This window comes from Lucilia cuprina, chromosome 4, assembly GCF_022045245.1.
Source record: "Lucilia cuprina isolate Lc7/37 chromosome 4, ASM2204524v1, whole genome shotgun sequence".
NCBI lineage: Eukaryota > Metazoa > Arthropoda > Insecta > Diptera > Calliphoridae > Lucilia > Lucilia cuprina.
The window spans coordinates 66,507,554-66,529,323 of NC_060952.1; the positions used below are offsets into that span (position 1 = coordinate 66,507,554).

General features: G+C 31.1%; 1 protein-coding gene across 1 annotated transcript in view; it reads right to left on the reverse strand.

Annotated features, from left to right (window-relative positions):
- Window positions 1-1,304: 1,304 nt before the first annotated feature.
- Window positions 1,305-21,770, reverse strand: part of LOC111681669 (endoplasmic reticulum metallopeptidase 1-like) — a 237,587-nt gene continuing 217,121 nt past the window's right edge. Inside the window, exons 12-13 of the mRNA XM_046948809.1 lie at window positions 1,651-1,936; window positions 1,305-1,589 (exon numbers count right to left, since the gene is read on the reverse strand). Coding sequence (XP_046804765.1) covers window positions 1,422-1,589; window positions 1,651-1,936 — 454 coding nt within the window. The 3' untranslated portion in view covers window positions 1,305-1,421. The remainder of the gene's footprint in view (window positions 1,590-1,650; window positions 1,937-21,770) is intronic.

Sequence of the window (21,770 nt, forward strand, 5' to 3'; positions counted from 1 at the left end):
TTTTAAGCCCACCATAAAAGGATGAGGGTGTATTGTATTTGTCATTCAGTTTGTAACACATCGAAATATTGGGTATTTATTGTATTCTTAGATTCCTTCCGTTTGTCTGTCTGTAGAAAACACGATAGGATGACCTAGAGAACTGAAATTTTGAACATATATTTTTTGTTTGGTATGGAAATTGTGCAATATCTACGATTTAACCTAGTCCCCATATAAGGTTCTCTTAATGCAGATAACTGGCTTTTGAAAGCATGGCTGACAATGAGATTCGAAATGTACAAACTCTTAAGAAACCAAAATGTTTTTGTAAAATATAAAGATCCGAATTATAATTAAAAAAGGGCATTTCACGATCACACTTTACGTACGTACAGTAAATGAAATTGCATCCGTATAACAGAATATATATACTTTATAGGGTCGGAAAATTATATTATAGAAATTACAAACGGAATGACAAACTTATATATACCCTTCTCACGAAGGTGAAGGGTATAAAAATAGAATAAAAGTCGTATGACTCACATATTTTGTGTTTACATGATTGGTAGAAAACTATAACAATGTAAGATGGAAACAGCTGTTTCACTTTTTTTGTATGTGTTTACATAAAAATACATATCTGATCTATAATATAAATTTTTATAAATTGCAAAAAGTAATAAAAGATTTCTTTAAATTATAACATATCTTTTGATTTAGTATTTTTTTACAAATTATCGTGTAATTCCTTTTTCAATATTATAATAAATTATTAATATATTATTCAAATATTCGATTATTCGACAAAAATTGTTCGAATTATTCATTATTCTAAATTTTTTCTTCGTTCGAAGAAAAACTATTTCCTCGATTAATTGAATAATTTTTATTCGAATTACAACCCTACTACATACATACATACATACATACATACATACATACATTAGAGTGCTCTAAGCTTGAATGAAAGTTTTATCCGACTGGCCGCCCTCCTATGGAATTATTCTATGGCTTATAAAACAATTTCATGCAACGGAAATGAAATGATTCTAAGCCGATTGGTATACTTTCTGGTGGGTATAGGACGAATATTTTTGCATGTTACAAACACAACACAAACCCAATATAAACCCCCCCCCCCCCCCCCCCACTACAGTGGTATAATAAAAATTACAGTTAGGAATCAAGTACCACCAACGTTTTTGAAAAAGCACTAGGCACTACCTCGAAATTAATGTGTCAGTTTTTTACACAAACGATTTCAAGGTATTATAACTACAATACATACGATATTTGAATATAATAAAAACTGGACAAAGTACATTAAAAATTTTTAAAAGTTTATAAGCTTATGATCAATATTGGTAATTATTTAAATGCGTAAACATAAATAATATTAATTAATTCACTTAAATTATAACTACTACGATTTGTAATTAAAAAGTCCATGATTTAAGAGAAGCCACTGATGGTACTGCATATGTCCAGCTTGGTAGTTTTCCCAATAAATTTGCAAAAATTGATGTATGTTCCTTATTGTGCTCAAAATGTGCGGTTACTAATGTAACATCAATAAGTGAACGCTTAAAATCTTCATCAGCAGTCTAAAATAATAAGATTTTTTACATATAATAATCGATATTTTCTTAAAATGGAATTTCAAACCTTAAGTGTCAATGTTATATTAATCGTCTCATGCTCTAATCCATGTGTAATCATAACAAAATAGCATTTCTGTTTATTAAAAACTGTTTCAGGTGGCAATCGTGGTGTTAAATTCCAACTTTCAAGTGTCACTGATTCCTTTGGGCGAATATTTAAAGACATCAAATAATTTCCAGTTATCATAAAATGCATTCTATGCCGACCAGTTGTTAGTTTTTCATGTAAAACAAGTTTAAAATGGCCAATTTCACGAACAACCGGCGCTGGACCTGGTACCCAAAAGCCGCTAAAAATTAATACAAAAAAAATTAAAACAAAAATAATAAATAAATTTTTCTATAGATTAAACTATTAGGGATTTTATTCATTGATTCATTTAAACAAATTAAATAATCTCAAATATAATCTAATATGTTAATGTAGTTTTATCCGATATGAGAAATATTTTTTCCGACATTTAAAAACTATTAGATATATTATTATATATATATAATATAATATATATATATATATATATATATATAAATATATTATATATATTATATATATATATATGATATATATTTATATTATTATATATATATATAATATATATAATATATATATATATTATATATATATATATATAACTATATATATATATATGTTAATTTATATATAATATATATGTTAATTTTAGACGATGCCTCGCGATTGACTTATTACAGAGAGCGACTACAAATTTTAAAGGAACAGTAAGTAAGTCATATATGCGAAAATGGTTGAATATTTAAAACATGTAATTACACCTAATATCTTTAACAATCTACTAGAGTTGCCAAGTGTTGAACTATACCCAATGTTTTGTGTTTCGAAAGATAGAAAAGGATAATGTGGAATTTTAAATTAAAAAAATGTTCTTTTTGTGACCGTGAAGATCCACGAGAGTGAGAAATAAATTTTTTACTTAAACCCTATAAATTTAAAAATGCTTAAAAAATATTTTTTTATGTGATTTTAATAATTAATAGGCAAGGCAATTTTTTCTGACAGTATACATCCACTATTAGCAAAAATATATCATTTTTAAAGGATTTTTTCTCTTATATATGTAACGGCAACGATATTATTTGCAAATGTAAAATTTCAAGCCATAGTGCTACTGTATTAGAGAAAGCTTTATTTCAATCATGTAGTTAACATTATTATTCGCAATGCATTTACATGATCAGTGTTAACATTACATACGGTACTTGTCTTCGATATCTGACAATATCGAGTAAGTGAGTAAGATATGAGTGATCAATTCATAATGACACACTGACAGATGGACGGACAGACGGACATAGCTAAATCGACTCAGAAAGTGATTCTGAGGCGATTGGTATACTTTAAGGTTGGTCTAGGACCAATATTTTTGGGTGTTACAAACTTTAGCACAAACGCATAATACCCTCCCCACTATAGTGGGGTGTAGGGAATAATTATTAATTTTTTTTAGACTTAGGCCGTTGACCATTATTGTTTTTGGGAATTCTCTGTAACATAAGTAATGGATAAGGGAATCTAAGGTAGGGAGCGCAAACAATATAACAGGGTGTATTTCATCTGGCCCCTGGACTTAGGTTTATCGATCATTGGTAGTTTTAGTACGGGGAATGTAATTTGAAATAGTCGTTTGTTTAATGGTTTAGAGTTCAATGTTTTGAAAGGCACGTAATATTTTGCTTACGGCTGTGAATTAGGGATTGTACAGACCTACCCCGGTTGCCGACGAGCTAGACTCTAAACAGTACGTGCCGAGGACAATCCCGTGAGCAATCTTTGTGAGCACATACACATTCTCTTTACTAGTAGATGTCTTGATTGGTATAGGAGATATACGCAGTCCGTTGCTGGAGTGACATGGTCAGCTTTGTGTGAGGCTTTACGATTTCATTTTCAAGATCATCTTACGGATAGTGATATAATGGAACTTATTCGTGATAGAAAACAAAAGGATAATGAGAGTTTTGATAAATTTTATAACGCGATCCATTATTTTTGTGATAGGCTAATATATCCTCTTCGAGACAAGGAGTTATTAGAAATAATTCGTAGAAATCTTTGACAAATGATTAGAAATTAACTGTTTTATCAAAATATTTCTTCAGTGGCTCATTTGCGTCACTTAATATTACGCCGCGAAGCTCTGTTAGATGACATTGAAAAATCAAATATTAGACCTGCAAGAAGACAAGTAAATGAACTTGAGGTAGATAATGTAGACATTGCCATAGAACTCGAAATTAGTGAGATAGAGAGATCAAAATGTTGGAATTGTCGTAAGGAGGGCCATCAATATGTTGATTGCGTAGAAGATCGTAAAATATTCTGCTACGGATGCGGAGCAGAAAACATTTTTAAACCTAATTGTAGTTTTTGTAAGAATCGGGGAAACTCATCAGCCGGGGTACAAAACAATACACGATTGTGCCCCAAGAGAAATAAATAACCAAAAAAATACCGGATGTGACATCAATTTATACTGAGACTGGCTTTGTAATTCTTGGCCATGACAACCAACACAAATCTGGAGAAAAATCATATAATTTTTATAATATAATTCCATACCATCAACGTCTTGAGAATTATCGCAGGATAAGATCTCAGATTTTTTGTGATAGTATTCATTTAAAACCTATAATTAAAACAAGAAAGAAATTTAAGAACAGCCATGCGTATAAAATCATTTTGGAACAGGATAAGATAAAATAGAAAACAATTTCGAAAAGCTGTAATTGCATTTGGACCATTAGAAACATATCGCCGACTTTATTTTAGGGTAACCTTATTTGGACATGAAGTTTATTCTATGTTAGATTCGGGTGCGTCAATTACCTGTCTTGGTAATCAAGCATCTAAGGACTTTTTAGATAGTTTTAAAACTGCAGGTTATATCGAAACAGAGATTAGTTTTCAAGGAAAATCGCGAAAGATGAAAGTTTATATAATACCTGAATTATGTAAAAATTATTACCTAGGTGCAGATTTTTTTTGAGGAGTTCGGTTTGTTAAAGAAACTATTGGAATCTTTTTCTTATAAGGACGATGATTTAAAATGTTTTCCGGAAATGCAAAATCTGTCTCATTTGTTTTCGTCATACGAAAAGGAAGGCTTAGCTAGTACTCATTTGTTGCAACATACGATAAAACAACGGTAATTTTCAGTCTCTCCAGCTGTTGGGAAAAAGCTACATTTCGAAATTGATCGTATGTTAGATTTGAAGGTTATTGAGTTAGCATCTCCAAATTGTCCTTGGAGTAGTCCGGTGGTCATGGCGGAACGTGATGGAAAGGTCAGATTATGTCTTTACTCTAGGAAGCTCAATAGTGTGACTATAAGGGATGCATACCCTATCCCAAAGATAGTTGGCATACTAAGTCGTCTTCCTAAAGCCAGATATATAACCTCTCTAGACCTCAAACACGCCTTCTGGCAAATCGAGCTAGTTGAAAAGTCTCGTAATTATACTGCCTTCACCTTTCCAAACAGTACCTTATATAGATATGTAGTGATGCCTTTTGGACTTTCAAATGTCCCAATGACGATGTTTCGTTTGATGGACCTCGTTATTCCTCTTCACATACGTAATATGGTATTTGTCTATGGAATGATACAGCTCAAAGTGCATTTGACGAAATAAAAGAACGGCTTACATCAACCCGCTTATTAATTACGCCTGACTTTTCAGAATACCTGACCTTTCGTAATACAATGCGACGCTTCTACTTCTGGGGTGGGAGGAGTTCTTTCGCAAGAAGATGAGAATGGTGTCGAAAGACCTATAGCTTATTTATCTCATAAACTAAACCGTGCGCAAAAGAACTACTCCATAACCGAATTAGAATGCCTAGCTGCGTTATTATGTATACACAAATTCCGGGGATTTATAGACGGCCATCCTTTTAAAGTCGTGACTGACCATGCTTCCTTACGTTGGTTAATGTGTCAGTCTGATTTAAATGGAATCTTCATTGTGGTTGATAACCTATCTAAATTTCCTATTTTAAAACCTCTTCGGAAGTTTTTGTAACCAATAACGGCCCACAATTCAAATCAAAGGTGTTTAAAAGTTTCCTCTCGAAATATGGTGTTTCAAATACTCTGACGGCTGTATATTCCCCCAGGCCAACGTGGTCTGTGATAACTGCTATTAGATCTTATTTAGACACTGACCAACGTACTTTGAATTCAAATTTAAATAAAATAGCCGCAGCTTTGCGATGTGTTTATCATAGTTCTATAGGCTATTCCCCATACTACGTTATTTTTGGTCAGCAAATGATTTTATGTGGCGAAGGTTACGAACTTTTAAGAAGAATAGGTCAACTAGAAGATGGTGAGAGAATAGAACGTTCTGACAAGTTTCAATTAATTAGATCTACTGTTCAGGAAAATGTTGTGCGAAAAGTAGGAACTTGCTATTATGAGTTGCAAGATATTAAGTCTGTTGCTAAGGGGATTTTTCATGGAAAAGACGTAAAGAGAAGTTAGCCTTACAAATGTGTTGTTTTTCAAGTTACTTTTAATACTTTCCTTTAAGATTAATTTTCCTTCAGTTCTGATTAAAATTAACTGTGTTGTAACGGCAACGATATTATTTATTTGCAAATGTAAAATTTCAAGCCATAGTGCTACCGTATTAGAGAAAGCTCTATTTCAATCATGTAGTTAACGTTATTATTCGTAATGCATTTACATGATCAGTGTTAACATGAGTAAGATATGAGTGATCAATTCATAATGAGTAATTAATTTGACTCATTATTCATTATTATACTCTTCCTTTGCGCACTTTTATTGTGTTTTAAATATTGTTTTTTGGTCTCATCGATCTTGAAAATTTTCCCTAACTTTCGATTCATTGTGACCAGTGAATAAGAAAATAACATATTACGCAAAAATTAATTGTAAGTAAATTGCATAATCCAAGTGAGTTAAAAGCAACGTGGCACTAAATTATTCTAATTATATCATACTTAATTCTTTCGAGGACAATTAGTCGAAATTCGAATTCGTTCCCAATATTTTTTTATCAGTTGAATGGTTAGTGCTCTTTCTAAAGGACTTCAAACCATCCAACCAGAATATACTGTCCCAATCATAAGTCCCAAATTTTGAAGCACAAGGGAGATTTGCAGTTTGAAAATACTCGAGACTACCGTATTTCTACGATTTGGAAATCCCTAACCGACTGGAGTCCCTAAAGAAGCCTGAAGATTAAAAACTCCAAATCGCTACAATTTATGTTTTGGTTTTTTTGTATACCTACTAAAATTGTGTACAAGTAAAAATAGTAGAGGATTGCATAATAGAGATCCGCGTGAACACACCTAATACTTATTTGTAATATTGTTTGGAATTTCTAAGTATAAGAGAATAACGTGGAGCTGAAGAAAGATTAATCGTACACATCGGAATCTTTAATAACACCACAATCCGGAGGACTGGCCAGCTGAAGGAATAGGTGAATGAGTGAGTACTAAAATGTTATATAATTTCATGTAATGTTTTTTTGTTTCCATATTATTTTTTTGTATTTATAAATTCCAAACTTTCTAAAAGTATCGTTAATATGTTTAATTATATTGTTACTTTTGATTAATGTATATCGCGAATACCCTATCTCTTTTTACTTAATTTGTACTCAAATGTTAACTCTTAAATTCTGTTATTAATTAATAACAGTATGTTAGTTTTTTTATTGATTTTCTTTAAATTGCCACTCCTTGTTTTTGAACTAATTAAATATAAGTAAAGAAAAGAAGAAGAGAGAATTTGTAGTGACGTCATAATTTTGTATGCTCGTTATGAATATTTGTTAGCTTTTACTTCTTTTATTTAAAGCTCAAAACTTAAATATTCAACAAAGTTAATGTTGTTATTGTAAATATGAATTATTTAATTCTTCTTTTTTCGACTTAGGCCGTTGACCATTGTTGTTTTTGGGAATTCTCTGTAACATAAGTAATGGATAAGGGAATCTAAGGTAGGGAGGGCAAACAATATAACAGGGTGCACTACATCTGGCCCCTGGACTTAGGTTTATCGATCATTGGTAGTTTCAGTACGGGGAAAGTAATTTTAAATAGTCGTTTGTTTAATGGTTTAGAGTTCAACGTTTTGATAGGCACGCGCTAAATAAGCGCCTTTTTCAAGAAATGAAACATATTTTTAATAACAAAATTATTCTAGTTTAACAATAAAGATAAAACAGAATAATTCTGCTGTACAACTTTATTAAAGTACCTTTTTCTATGAGTAATTCAAAGATCTTTAAGTGTGATGAATTATTTTAAAACTTTAAAAGTAAAACAAAAAAAAATCAATCAATATTCTTTCGACAAAAGAATTGAAATTTGTTTCTTCTTAAATTTTCATTTCCTTCTAAAAGAAAATTGATTTCGTGAAATTCCACAACAGTTAGTTTTGATCGTAACAGCTTTTTATTGATTAAAAAATTCTGTAAAAAATTCACAACAAGGGAAGTTTTTCACGTCAAAAAGGGAAAAGTTGTAAATTAACTTAATTTTAGTTAGGTGAACTTGAACTTAAAATTAAAATTGCATTTCGTGAAAACTATTGACTAGTTATTGAGACCTTGATCGATAATCGCAATTAGTCATTGAATAAGAAAATCGAACATATTTGTATTAACCTTAATTTTTTAAATTTTGTTCCCGAATAAAAATTCTAATTAAGGAGTAATTTTTTTAATAAACAAATTATAGCTAAATACTATATTTTTTAGACTGTAAAAATATAATTTCAGCGCTTTTTAGTGCGTTTTGAATGAATGGACTTCGCGTTTTATTATAAAATAGTTGACAACACTGTCTACAGCAGCGTTGCGCGTTCATATTTATCTAATTACGAAGATTTTCGGCAATTCACACGCACATAACCTGATCATAAATAAAACTCATTGCGTTAAAATTACAAAAATTATCTTTAGTTGCTTGATCATAATAAGCGTAATTAGGAAATATTTTTTTCTAATTGTTTTCTCACCACTACAATAACAGTTTCACTTTTTGCCCTTCGCTATTCTAGAGAAAAGAGAGGAAAGAATATCTGATGGTATTTTGCTTTGAATAGTATAATTTTTAAATATCTTTATAACAGTAAGAAATCCAGTGATGCTACATATAATCTTAAAAAATATTAAATTTTTGTCTTTACTGATTTTACATAATATTCATATTTTAATAATCTGAATTTTTAATTTAATTTCGATTAGGGAAGCGGAGCTCCCTTTATGTACTCTAGTTTCAATAATTTTAGAAAATGGTTGTCATAAAGAATTTTATTTCAAAATGAAATTGACTATGGGAAAATCTTTTAAATTTAGAAAAGAATTCCTCTATTTTTAAATTAAACTCCAAGAAAGCACCTGGTATTAACAAAATCATTTTTAACCCTATTAGAAGAATTTAATGATAATTGGTGTATAATTTTTAAAAAGTGTAAAATTGGGTAAATAAATTTGTGTCATTAAAATAATAGTTAAATTTAAGAAAATTATTTTTCCAACAAGGTATGATATATTAATATCGACAGACAAATGATAATGTTATATGCATTTTCTTTATACAAATATGTTGCAAAATCTACTAAATAATTCTTATTTTACTTTTTTTATAGATATTTTTGTTTACATCTTTTATGCATGCGAAACAAAGACCAAACAAAGTATAAAAAGAAAAGACCAAACAAATACTTTAATAAATGGTTTGTAAAATTGTTAACAACTTTATTGTTTGTTAAAATAAATGTTATACCTCATTTGATAGATAATATTTTCTAGATAATAAGATTTGGACGAAATGTTAATAAAAGTTTATTTGAATGGTACAATTTTTGAATAAACCAATAAAGTCTTATTAAAATATTTACATTATAACCTACATAACAACTTTTGTTATTAAACGGTCATATTATTTCACTGAAACGGTTTAAATTTATTTTTCGCAACATATAAACAAATTCAAGATTTGTATAAAATATTTATAATCCCTAAAATAAAAGCTACTTTAAATTTCAAATTAGAAGAATCTTTGTATGCACGTTTGCAGTGTTTTCAGTGGATGGCACATATTTCAAATCGACTATACCCATTTTGTAGAATTCTCTAACTTTTATAACTATATCTTTACTTCGAGCATGGTAAACCGGATTGCGAACCAACTGTTGTGCTCCTATATTGACACAATATTTTACAGTTGCATTTCTTACCAGTTGTTCGAATCCTAACTCAGTCAATCAATTTTGAAGATATATTGCTCCTTTCGTTATCGCTGAAATAGCCATATATATATTCAGCTTCGGTGTAGCATAGGGAAACGGTGGGTTCTTTATTCAATTTGTAGGAAATTGCAGTACCGTCTAATATCGTGTATATTATTCTCTATCATCGGCACTGCCTCCTGTCCAATCTGCATCTGAAAAACATGTTAGAGGCTGGCAGGAAGGTCTGAAATAATTGTTTAGCGGCGGACAAATGTTCTTTATGTGGATTTTTATTGAATTAAAATAACTTGTTAACACAATGAATAATATCCGGACGTGAACAAATTGCAATATATATCAATGACCCTATCAAAAATTGATATATTTTCTGATCTACTTTTGGCAGAGTTTGAATTTAACGCTTGTATCTATCGGTGTGCTACAGGTTTTGCCACCTTCCATATTATTATCCATTAAAAGTTTAAATTAATATCTATCGGTGTGCTACAGGTTTTACCACCTTCCATATTATTATCCATTAAAAGTTCAAAATAATTTTCTTTTGGGGTAGTTTTTCGTCCAATTGCGTCCTGACTCTTTTAATTCATAAATCGATTTTTGATCTTGGATACTTTGTCTTTGTTCCATATATCTATGTCATCGTTCAAGTAAGCAATTGTTAAATCCAACTGATGTGCAGAAAGTTTAAATTACATAATACAAACAGCGGAATACCTTGTTACTGAAGAAAAAGTTTCTGTGTAGTTAATACCGTGCTTTTGACTACAACTTCATACTCACGAACATTTAAATTTAGCATTCTTTCTCCAACAAACTTTACATCACGGCTTTCAAAAATTTTGTTTGTGTTAAGATCCATTATCCAATAAGCTTTAGATTAGGAACAATATCCCTCTCGGTTAAAATTTTGTTTTTCCAGGATGTTTGTCTAATATATATGATTTACATCCGAATTTTCGAAAACCGTTGGTTTTATTTTGCTCCATTTTTCTTTTATATATATAAAAATAAATATATATAAAATTCTGCTGAATTTCGACAGTATCTTGCTTAGTGAATTTCCTTTCATATTCTCGGAAAAGAAGCTCTAAGCTTAGGTAACGTTAGGTTGATAGGAGGATGTATACAAAATCAAATCCGAAGAAATACACCAAGGCCACAATCAGGCCTATTGTGCGTTCCTTATCATGAGAAAAAAGGAAATGAATAGATTATTTTTCAGTGTTCAGAAACTCTGAATTTGCATAAATGTGCTAGTAATCCTGTGTGTCCACTCAGAATACGTACTATCATACTAACTTCAGACTTGCTCATTTTGAGGAGATTTTTCGTCTTGATCTCATCAGGGTCACCTCATAGGATTTTCGTGGTTCTACCCAGTGTTTCATTATTCCAAAAAAAATTATGAGATTCTCTCACCGATATTTGTACTTCAGCTTTTGTTGCGTCTAATAATATATTCGCTGTTTCGTTGTCGACTACTCCCGAGTGGGCATTGATGTGAACCTTACCTCAGGGAAAGTATTCAATTAATGCTTTCTTACAATCCAATACGGTCTTAGATTAAGTTCTATCTTCTGATATCGCCCTAAGCCTTCTAGCTGTCGGTAAATATATTAAGCGCTGTGGGCGCCATATTTATTCTAAACTTACGCATCCCGTTATTGCTCGTACTTCTGCTTGGAAGCTTGTGTTATGATTTGGTAAACGGTGGTATATTCCTACTTCTATTTTCTCTAATGTTCCGATTGACCAAGTCATTCTATCTGGGATCAGCGTTTCAAAGTTTCTGACATATTCTGTGTCTGGTATACGATCAGGCACGCCCGATAATTGTGTATAACCTTCCAATGTGTCCAGTACACATTGATGACGTGTCCTATGACCGCTTTTGGCCAGTTCACGTAAAGTAAAGAGCCGTTCGGCTGTAAGCGCCGCCTCATTACATCTTAAATATGTTCCAATGGGTGGAATATCTAGCAACGTTTTCAGAGTACTTAACTTTGTCTGTAATTGGTCTCTTTTTGCCTAGGAAGCAAGGTTCGGTATACGTAGAAATTTTTGTCTTTCTTGTGAAAAGACAGATTTCCGTTTTTACCGGGTTAACATTGAGGCCTTTCAGTTGAGCCATGCTTAAGGCCGTATTTAGAGCCTCCTCAGCTCTTCTACACAAGTAATTTGGATCCTTTCCCTTTAAAAGTATTACGACATCGTCTGCATAGCAGACAGGTCTAATTACTTTCTCAGTTAGGGTCCTTAGGAGGCTATTAATCGTGGTAAGCCAGAGAAAATGTGTCAAAATGCCTGATAGTTATATCGTACATCTCGCAGCTTATCCATCCAGTTATGGAACACCCGGTCAACATTTACATAAGCATGCTGCTTGAATTTTAGGTCTTTGTCGGGTATACTGCTTTTAACCATACTATTGACTATACGTACCAAGGTTTTAAGTGAAAGGACGTAAGACTTATTGGACGATAAGCCTTAGGTGTCGCATAGCTAGGTTTCCATGGCTTAGGTATAAATATTACCCTTGCATCCTGCCATTTAATGGGGGTATATGTGAAGCTCTTGATTGCTCTTTTAACCATATCAGATATAATTACAATTTCCGTGTTAGACTCCCCATCCTTCAATATCAGTTCACCTATGTTATTCGATATACCGGGAAGGAAATGGGAGTCTATTAGTAGTTTCATTGTCTCCTCCATATCCTCCAGCCTCCTGCCCATGTCATCGACCATAGATTCCGGTTGGACATGAGTTTTGGATAGGAACTTTTTTATCTTCTATACGTCATTTGCGCTTCACAGAAAAGTTTCCAGGAGTCTCGTTTGGCTTCACGAACAAATTTCTTGTATTCTAGTTTACTACGATACTCATACCAGTATACATTTTTACGCCGTGCCCAGTTAAATAGTTTGCGAAGAGTCTTACCAAGGTTTCTCCTGGGCAGATCTCCGCTTTCGCAGAGGGCAGCTGTCCTCGAACGATTCAACCAATGCACTTGTGAGCATTTCTACATTGGCGTCTATGTCCTCTTTATTTCGACATTGAAAAGTGTCCTGACATAAATGGTTCTTTAGTAAAGAACCGAACATTGTCCAATTAGTTTTATAGTTATTCCGAAACTTTATCGGCTTTGGTGGCGGCCGAAGTATTTTCAATCTTTTGTACCGATGGGCAGAAAAAAATGCTCGTCCGAAACTCCCCAATCCTGAATTTCGTTTATAAGCTCTTCTGAACATATAGTTATATAAATACTTCTTCTCTGATTCTATTGACGAAGGTAGCTTTATTACCTAAATTCGATGTGATCAAGTCTTTAGTATTAAGGAAATGCATGAGGGCTGTCCTGAAAAGATGCAAGGTATATGTTGCCACGACATTGCTTCACCACCGTTGCATCCTGTTGAGAGGAGAAAACATAAGTTTTTGTGACATAAGATACATGTTCTCGGTCGGTTTAATTCAAAAACCTTGTTGCGAATCATCCAAGGTTCCTGGATCAAAGCTATATGTATCTTGCCTGTGTTAATTTCAGCCATCAGAGCTTTAGTAGCCGTCTCACTCCGATGAAGGTTTATTCCTTATCTGCCATATAAAGAGCAGTCGTTTTATTCGACACATTCCTTATTTTGGAGAGCACTGCTGTTCTGTCTTTAGGCGAGTGAGTGATTTCCTCCTCACTTTTAGCATTTGACTCCTCAATGTTACCAGTACTTGCTAATGATGCTTTGGGTATGGTCTTAGGTGTTTTAGTGTCCTTATCGGGGCCGGTTTTGATAGCCCTTCCAATCAGGGCCTCGCCAATTTTGGAAAAAGCAGCAGCATCTTCTTTTGGCGAGTTAGTGGTAATTTCCTCGCATTTAAGATTTGACTCCTCAACCCTTTCAGTCGTAGCTACTGATGATGTGGTCTTAGGTATTTTAGTGCCCTTTTCGAGGCTTGTTGTAACAGCCCTTCTAATCGGCACCTTCCCAATTTTGAATGTGACAGCTTTAGAGGCGAAGTAAGCCCTACCTTTATTCTTTGCAAAACTAGCCATAGATTTCTTGTCGATACCTATTACAAATAAAGCTCCCTCAGGTTATTTTCTTCCATTTTTCCACGGTCAGCTGAGCATATTGACCACCAAGAATTTCTAGTATACGTTTATTACTCAGTTAACTGCCCCATCCTTTTATGTAGACAGTGTACTTTAAGAGCACGGCTCGCTCTTCTTTGCTTAGCGCCTCCCAGGGAGGATGAATACTTTCTACGAAGTTTCTTAGGGTGCTAACACATTGGTAAGATGCCAACCTCATCAACATCACGCCCATGAACTCGCAACTCACGTCTAAATTGGTTGTTTGCCCTTTGAAGCGATTGTGTGGTCTACTTTTATAATAATTAGATAAAATTTGGCACACACGCTTCTTTTGGCCCAGGGACGAAGCCTATTGAAATGGTTAAAATCGGTCCATTATTTCGACTAGCCCCCATACAACCGTACCCCCCAAATAGGGCCTTTTGGCTTATAATTAATTTAAATGATCTATTATGTTAACAAAAGTCGACAAAACTTAGTTTTATAGAACTTTAAATGACACTACCGATTTTTCTAATGATCGGGCTTCATTTGACTCTATCCCCCATACAAACTCCCCTTGAGAAAATGACTTAAAGGTAAAAATTTACTTACAAACACTAATAACACTTTTAAATTCTACATAAATAATATTGAAGAAGACTTAACTCCCCCTACCAACATTTTTAAGGATAGGGCCATATTTTGCCCTACTCCCCTTTGAGCCCTCTTAAAAAAATCTCTTTTTTTGGCAAAAAAGTAAAAATATTCCGAAATAAAGTTAAAAAAAAAACAAACCAAATGCTTTATTTTTTTAAATAATCCCCATTTTTAACATACATACTGACTGGTGTAGGGTATCATATGGTCGGCTACGCCCGACTATACATTCATACTTGTTTTAAATAGGGATAATGTATTTGGTTCAAAGGACTGAGCAACTTTTGGATTAACAATATCTACAATAGAATAAATTTGATCACTAAAATCAAATCTTGATTTTATTTGACGAATTGCCTCCATGTAAAATTCTTTACAATCATGAAGAATGATTGTTTTTCTGATGCAGATATTTGAGTTAATAATAATTCATATGCAGCAATATAAATATCATTTATGTTTGAAAATAAATATTATATAGTCGGCCATGCCCGACTATACTTTCCTACTTGTTTTATTTTGCATTAGTGCAGAAAAAAATAACAAAAATACGTGTTTATAATATGTTTTGAGATAAAGCATATTTTCAAAAAAATAAATAACTAATATTCAATGCTATATAAAATTCAATTAATAACATGCAAAGAATAACGTCAAAAAATACATTTTTTATTTAGTACCTTTTGAACAACTATGTTTATTTTTGTACTTATACTAATACATTCTCATCAATTAGGTCTTTGACTGGGAACTTAGGTCCTTGACAATTAGTTTCGCCTATATACTACCATATGACCAAAACATTGTTAAATATTGTAAACAATAACATAGAAACCGTTATTTACAAGCCTAACAAATAAGAAGATGTTTGGTATAAATTGTGTTAACATTTCAGTTAAACTATAAAATTTGATTGATAATTGAATGAAACCATTATGTGTTATATTATGGTAAAGCTAAAGAAAGTACACTGAAAATAATCCATGCTCAACTTTACGAACTTCTATTTTCGTAATATTTACAAAAATTTCGTGTATGATACGAAATATTATTTAATAAACCCCTTTTATATTTTTACTTAAATTTTCTTAAATTTGAGCGAAATTAAACATAATGATATTAATTATATTATGATTAAATAAAACTACAACATTTTTTTAATATTTAAGAAAAAGTATAATATTATTCTCAAATTATTTTCATAAAAAAAATTGAAAATTCGTGTGGAGAATAATTTTGAACTAAAATTAGAAAATTTATTTTAAAATGAACAAAAATATTTGAATAAATTAATATTTCGTAAATTTTAACATATTTATTCAAAATTCCTTTTTTTTCAATTTATGTAAATTCATTTTTTGAAGAATATTTTGCATTATACTAAAATATTTCGTACAGTTTCGTATATATTACGAAAGAATTTCGTGGTGCGAAACAACGAACGATTCGTACAATGTACGACATTTTTCGTATATATTAGGCATAGATTTTTTCAGTGTACGCGTATGGTGTACATATTATGTACGCTTGCAGGAAACCTGGGACAATTACATTATATAATTTATGTAAAAATTTTAAAACTTAAAAATTTTCCGAAATATTACGACATTTGTAATAATTTTGGAGTTGTATAAAATATTGTGTTATGTCATTGAAATCGTCTCCCATAAAATACAAAAAAATTGAAAAATGGTATCTTTGAATGAACCAAATTTTCATTTTTGGTGGGAACATCAGCAACTTCAATTTTGGAGCCACCTTAATATACGTATTATTATTATTTAAAAATATTACAATTAAATAAATTCATTGCATTCTTTAAAATTTAATTATCTAAACTCAATTTTTATACCCTACACCACTATAGTGGGGAGGGTATTATACGTTTGTGCTGATGTTTGTAACATACAAAAATATTGGTCCAATACCCACCTTAAAGTATACCGATCGATTCAGAATCATTTTTGGAGTCGATTAAGACATGTCCGTCCGTCCGTCCGTCTGTCCGGCTGGCTGGCTGTCCATGTAAACCTTGTGCGCAAGGTACAGGCCGCAATTTTCAAGATAATTTGATAAAATTTGGACCAAGCATGTTTTTTGGCACAAGGACGAAGCCTATTGAAAATGGTTGAAATCGGTCCATTATTTCACCTAGCCCCCATACAACCGTACCTCCCGATTTGAACTTTTTATGCTATAATTACGTCAAATATTCTGCTATCTCTCTAAAAATTGGCACAAATAAGTTTTATATAAGTATAAATGATACTGCAGATTTTCGTAAGGATCGGCCTATATTTGACCCTAGCCCCCATACAAACCCCCCTTCAAAAAATGACTTAAACGTCTAAAATTGACTTGTAACCATTTGTATCGCAATGAAACTCAACAAAATTAACTGTTATTTAGAAATATATCCTTTTCCCAAATTTACCGAGGATCGGCCCATATTTGACCTATATAAAGCCTCATTGAGAAATTTTAGTTTTTTATCAATAAATGGCTTAAATATTTTGGAATTATGGTAATATTCAACATAAAGGTTTCTTTACAAAAAATAAAAATTTTATAAAAGTAAAAATTGTAAAAATATACTCATGGTGTAGGGTATCATATGGTCGGCCATGCCCGACTATACTTTCCTACTTGTTTTTAGGTTTAGTCTGTCACATACATAGTTGCATATGCATGTGTATATAACAATTAAAATTAAATACTTAAAACAAAACAATAAAAAATAAAAAATCAGTCTAGTTTGATGATAGAAGAGGGAAATCATAAAATAGTTGTATCACAAATGTATAATCAGTGTTGGCTAACATGATTTGATTCATGAAAATAATAAAATAATAATTTCAGGGTGGAAGTACATACGCGTTTTACGCGGCAACGCGTTATAAGCTTCTGTCAAAAAAGTTGAAATAGTGTATTTTCATTTAACAAGTTAAACAATGTAGTTTGTAAACCGTTGTTTAGTGATTATACATGGTGTACGCGTCCGGCAACGTGTTATAGGCTTCTATGGTAGTTCTACTTTCTACTTTTATAAGCGTCATAAGCGGCGCACGAACATGTCAGCTAATTTTGAGATTTTATATTCTTTTTTAATGCGTATTTATCAATTTGAATAAAATAAAAAGAATTTAATGGTGAAAAAATAAATAAAAGCTGTAACTCCAAGCGTAGAACAAAAAGTAAGTCATTCATTATATCGTCAAAACTATTTGTTAAAAGATAAAAATTTTTTGACATTTATTTTTTTTAATTTTTATTTCTCGCCTATTTCTGATTTTAAAAGAAGAAAAATAGGACCCCAAAATGTAAAAAGACCTCAATTTGTGTATTATATTTTGGCTCACTTTTTTCTTTTAAAAATGTGTCTATTTTTTTTTTTTTTTTTTTTTTGAAAATTAAAAAATTTCCCAAAAAATTTGAGGTGAAATCCCATTTACATATATGGAGTAATATTTCATTACGAAAAAATTGCTATAAAATTAGGCTCACTTTTAATTTTATTCAATTATTTTGGTGTTAATTTTCACTAAGAAAAGGACCTTTATTTCATAATGCAATATTGCCCTTAAAACTATGGCTACCTTTTCTTTTTGTGCTTGGGGCATTTTTTGGGCCATCTTTTCAACACGTTTTTCATTGAAATGTATTTTTTCAATATATTCATTGAGATTTTTTTATAAAAATATTTATTTAATTTCAATTAATATAAAAAGTCAAATATGTTTTTAAAATCAAATCATGTATAATTATGTTCTTATGGTTAATATGTGTAATAAATAACTTCTGGAACATTAAAACATGCATTTACTTAATTTTTAGTTTTATTAACATTTATTAATTTTATTCTTCGAATATTTCATATATGTTTCGAATTTAATTTAAGTATATAAAAACCCTTTTTTAAAAAATCTCCAAATTTAGGAGTTAAATCGTCAACAGGCTATTTTTGACAATAAAAATCATCAATATGACGATAAATCGTCAAAAATGGCAACAGTGGCACGAAGTGAAAAAGTTGAGATACAAGGGAGAAGGAAAAAATGAGAAAACAAAGACTGCCATTATTATTTTTTATTATTATTATTTTTATACCCTACACCACTATAGTGGGGAGGGTATTATACGTTTGTGCTGATGTTTGTAACATACAGAAATATTGGTTCAATACCCGCCTAAAAGTATACCGATCGATTCAGAATCATTTTCTGAGTCGATAAGACATGTCCGTCCGTCCGTCCGTCCGTCTGTACGGCTGGCTGGCTGTCCATGTAAACTTTGTGCGCAAGGTACAGGCCGCAATTTTTAAGATAATTTGATGAAATTTGGACCAAGCATGTTTTTTGGTACAGGGACGAAGCCTATTGAAAATGGTTGAAATCGGTCCATTATTTCACCTAGCCCCCATACAACCGTACCTCCAGATTTTTATGCCATAATTACGTCAAATATTCTATTATCTCTCTAAAAATTGGCATAAATAAGTTTTACATAAGTATTTATGACACTGCAGATTTTCGTAAGGATCGGCCCTTATTTGACCCTAGCCCCCATACCAACCCCCCTTCAAAAAATGTCTTAAACGTCTAAAATTGACTTGTAACCATTTGTATCGTAATGAAACTCAACAAAACTAACTGTTATTTAAAAATATATCCTTTTCTCAAATTTACCGAGGATCGGCCCAATTTGACCTATATAAAGCCTCATTTAGAAATTTTAGTTTTTTATCAATAAATTGCTTAAATATTTTGGAAAAATATTCAACATAAAAGTTTCTTTATAAAAAGTAAAAATTTTAAAAATATACTTATGGTGTAGGGTATTATATGGTCGGCCATGCCCGACTATACTTTCCTACTTGTTGTTTAATTGTGACTTGTATATCTGAAAAACACAATTTTTAAATAGGTGTTAAAATATATTTTTAATTATAAATCATAGTTAATTTATTTTTACGTTGGCAATGTAACGATTGGACCAATGTCCAAATCATTTGAAAAGTATTTTCATTTTCATAAACACTTATGTGCTACTACATTTTTGTACCCGCGATGTTCTGGGTTTTAAGTGGTTTCATAACATTATACTTAAGTATTCTCCCCTTTCGCTTTCTTTTACATGTTTCAAAAATTTCTCCTTATGAAGAAATTCCTTATAATCAGTTATGTAACTATATTAAATTTCGACGCTAAATTGCTATTATGAAGACAGTTATGAGCGTTAAAGTAACTTTCTGTAGGGGATATTATAAGAGACGTATAGTCAATGATGGACTAATTCTTATAAAATCTGACAGACATATTTTAGTTCCTTTAAAACTTGATTATGTTGAATTTTGTTGCTATATTGCAGTACATTGTGAGCTTTAAAGTCATTTTCTGAGTAGACTTTTTATATAACGATCCTCATAAACTTTGACAAATTTCCAAAAAAACTTTTTCATATTGAATTTCATCGCTATACATGATTTTTTAAGCAATAAAGTAATTCTCTGAATAGGGCATAATATGGTGGCAAGGTGAAATTGTTGACCGATATTTCGCAATATATTTCAAAAATATTTTGACAAAATATTTCAGTTTTACATTCATAACTTCAGCAATATTTGTAAACGTAATCTATCCAAATTATCCGACAAATTGACCAAAATTTAGAACTTAAGACGATAAAATAAAAACAAGTATACAACATCATCTAGAAAATGTAAATAAAGAACTAAAAGTCATTGTGAGATATTTAGTAGAAGTCAAAGGTCATGAGTATGAAATCTTAGATATTATTACAACTTTTGTAGACAATACAATTTATTTAATTTAATTTTCTTTAGTTGTGTTACTTAAAATATCAGTTGATTAATACTTTAAAGATATTGTGATACTATTCTTACATCAATTAGCAGAAAATTAATTCTTATTAAATCATTTATGTTAGTATTTCGTCAAATTAGCACAGTATCTGTTTATGCAAAATTTCAAATAGGTACATAAGTTGCAATTATACTTTAAATTAAATTTAGAGGACATAATCTACTAAGTACGTAGACTATTCCCACCAAATTACATAAGTAATAAAAAAATTTCGAATACTAAAAAAATCCACATACAGTGCACTCGCGGTAACGTGAACTAATTAAAACCAAGGGAGTTCATGTTAGCGAAATTGTTCACATTAGCGATTGTCAAATTTAATGAAAAAAATATCACATTTTAATTTATAAATCTGTATTTTACACGCTTGAGCGTGATATTCTTTTATTATTATTTATATCATTAAAATATAAAACTAAAATTTTATTAAAATCCATTTTAATAAAATTTTTCCTTTTTAATACTGCATATTGTTGACTTAGCGACATTATACTTTTTTTGCTAAACTAGTCACACTTGTTCCTTTTTGAAAACTATATAAAAATGTCTGCCTTTTCTTTTAATTGCAAACATTTAAATTTTTTTACACTCATGCCGACTGATTCACTTCTCATAAGAAGCTAACTTCAAATTCCTTTGCCATACAAACAAAATAATTTAGGGGATATACACTCATTTATATAAGGGGATTCCCAAAATTTTAAAATTCGAATTTAATGAATGTATTTTAATGTTGTCTAGATGCTTAGAAAACATATACTGTGAAAAAAATTGTTCACGTTATAGAGCTTTCTGTGTTTGTTCACGTTACAGAGTAGTCAATGTAAAAAACATCTTGTTCACGTTAGGCGGTGTTCACGTTAGACGGTGTTCACGTTACCGCGAGTGCACTGTATTACCAAAAATCAAAACAGGGACGACATTTATATTTACATAGTTGATTTAAAGCTAGAGATAAAAGAGGTTTTTTAAATTTTATTTTTAGATTAAAAGCAAACAGCATTTAGTTCAATTTTTTGCAAAAAATAACCAAAACGAAAAAATAATTCACATGTACACATACAAAATAAAAATAACCAATTTTGGTTAATAATAACCAAAGTGGCAACGCTGCTTATAATCTATATATATATATATAAAGGAGTAGCGTTACTGACTGACTGATTCATCATCTCACAGCCCAAACGGCTGAACCTAAAATCATGAAATTTTGACAGTAGATGTGTTTTTGGTT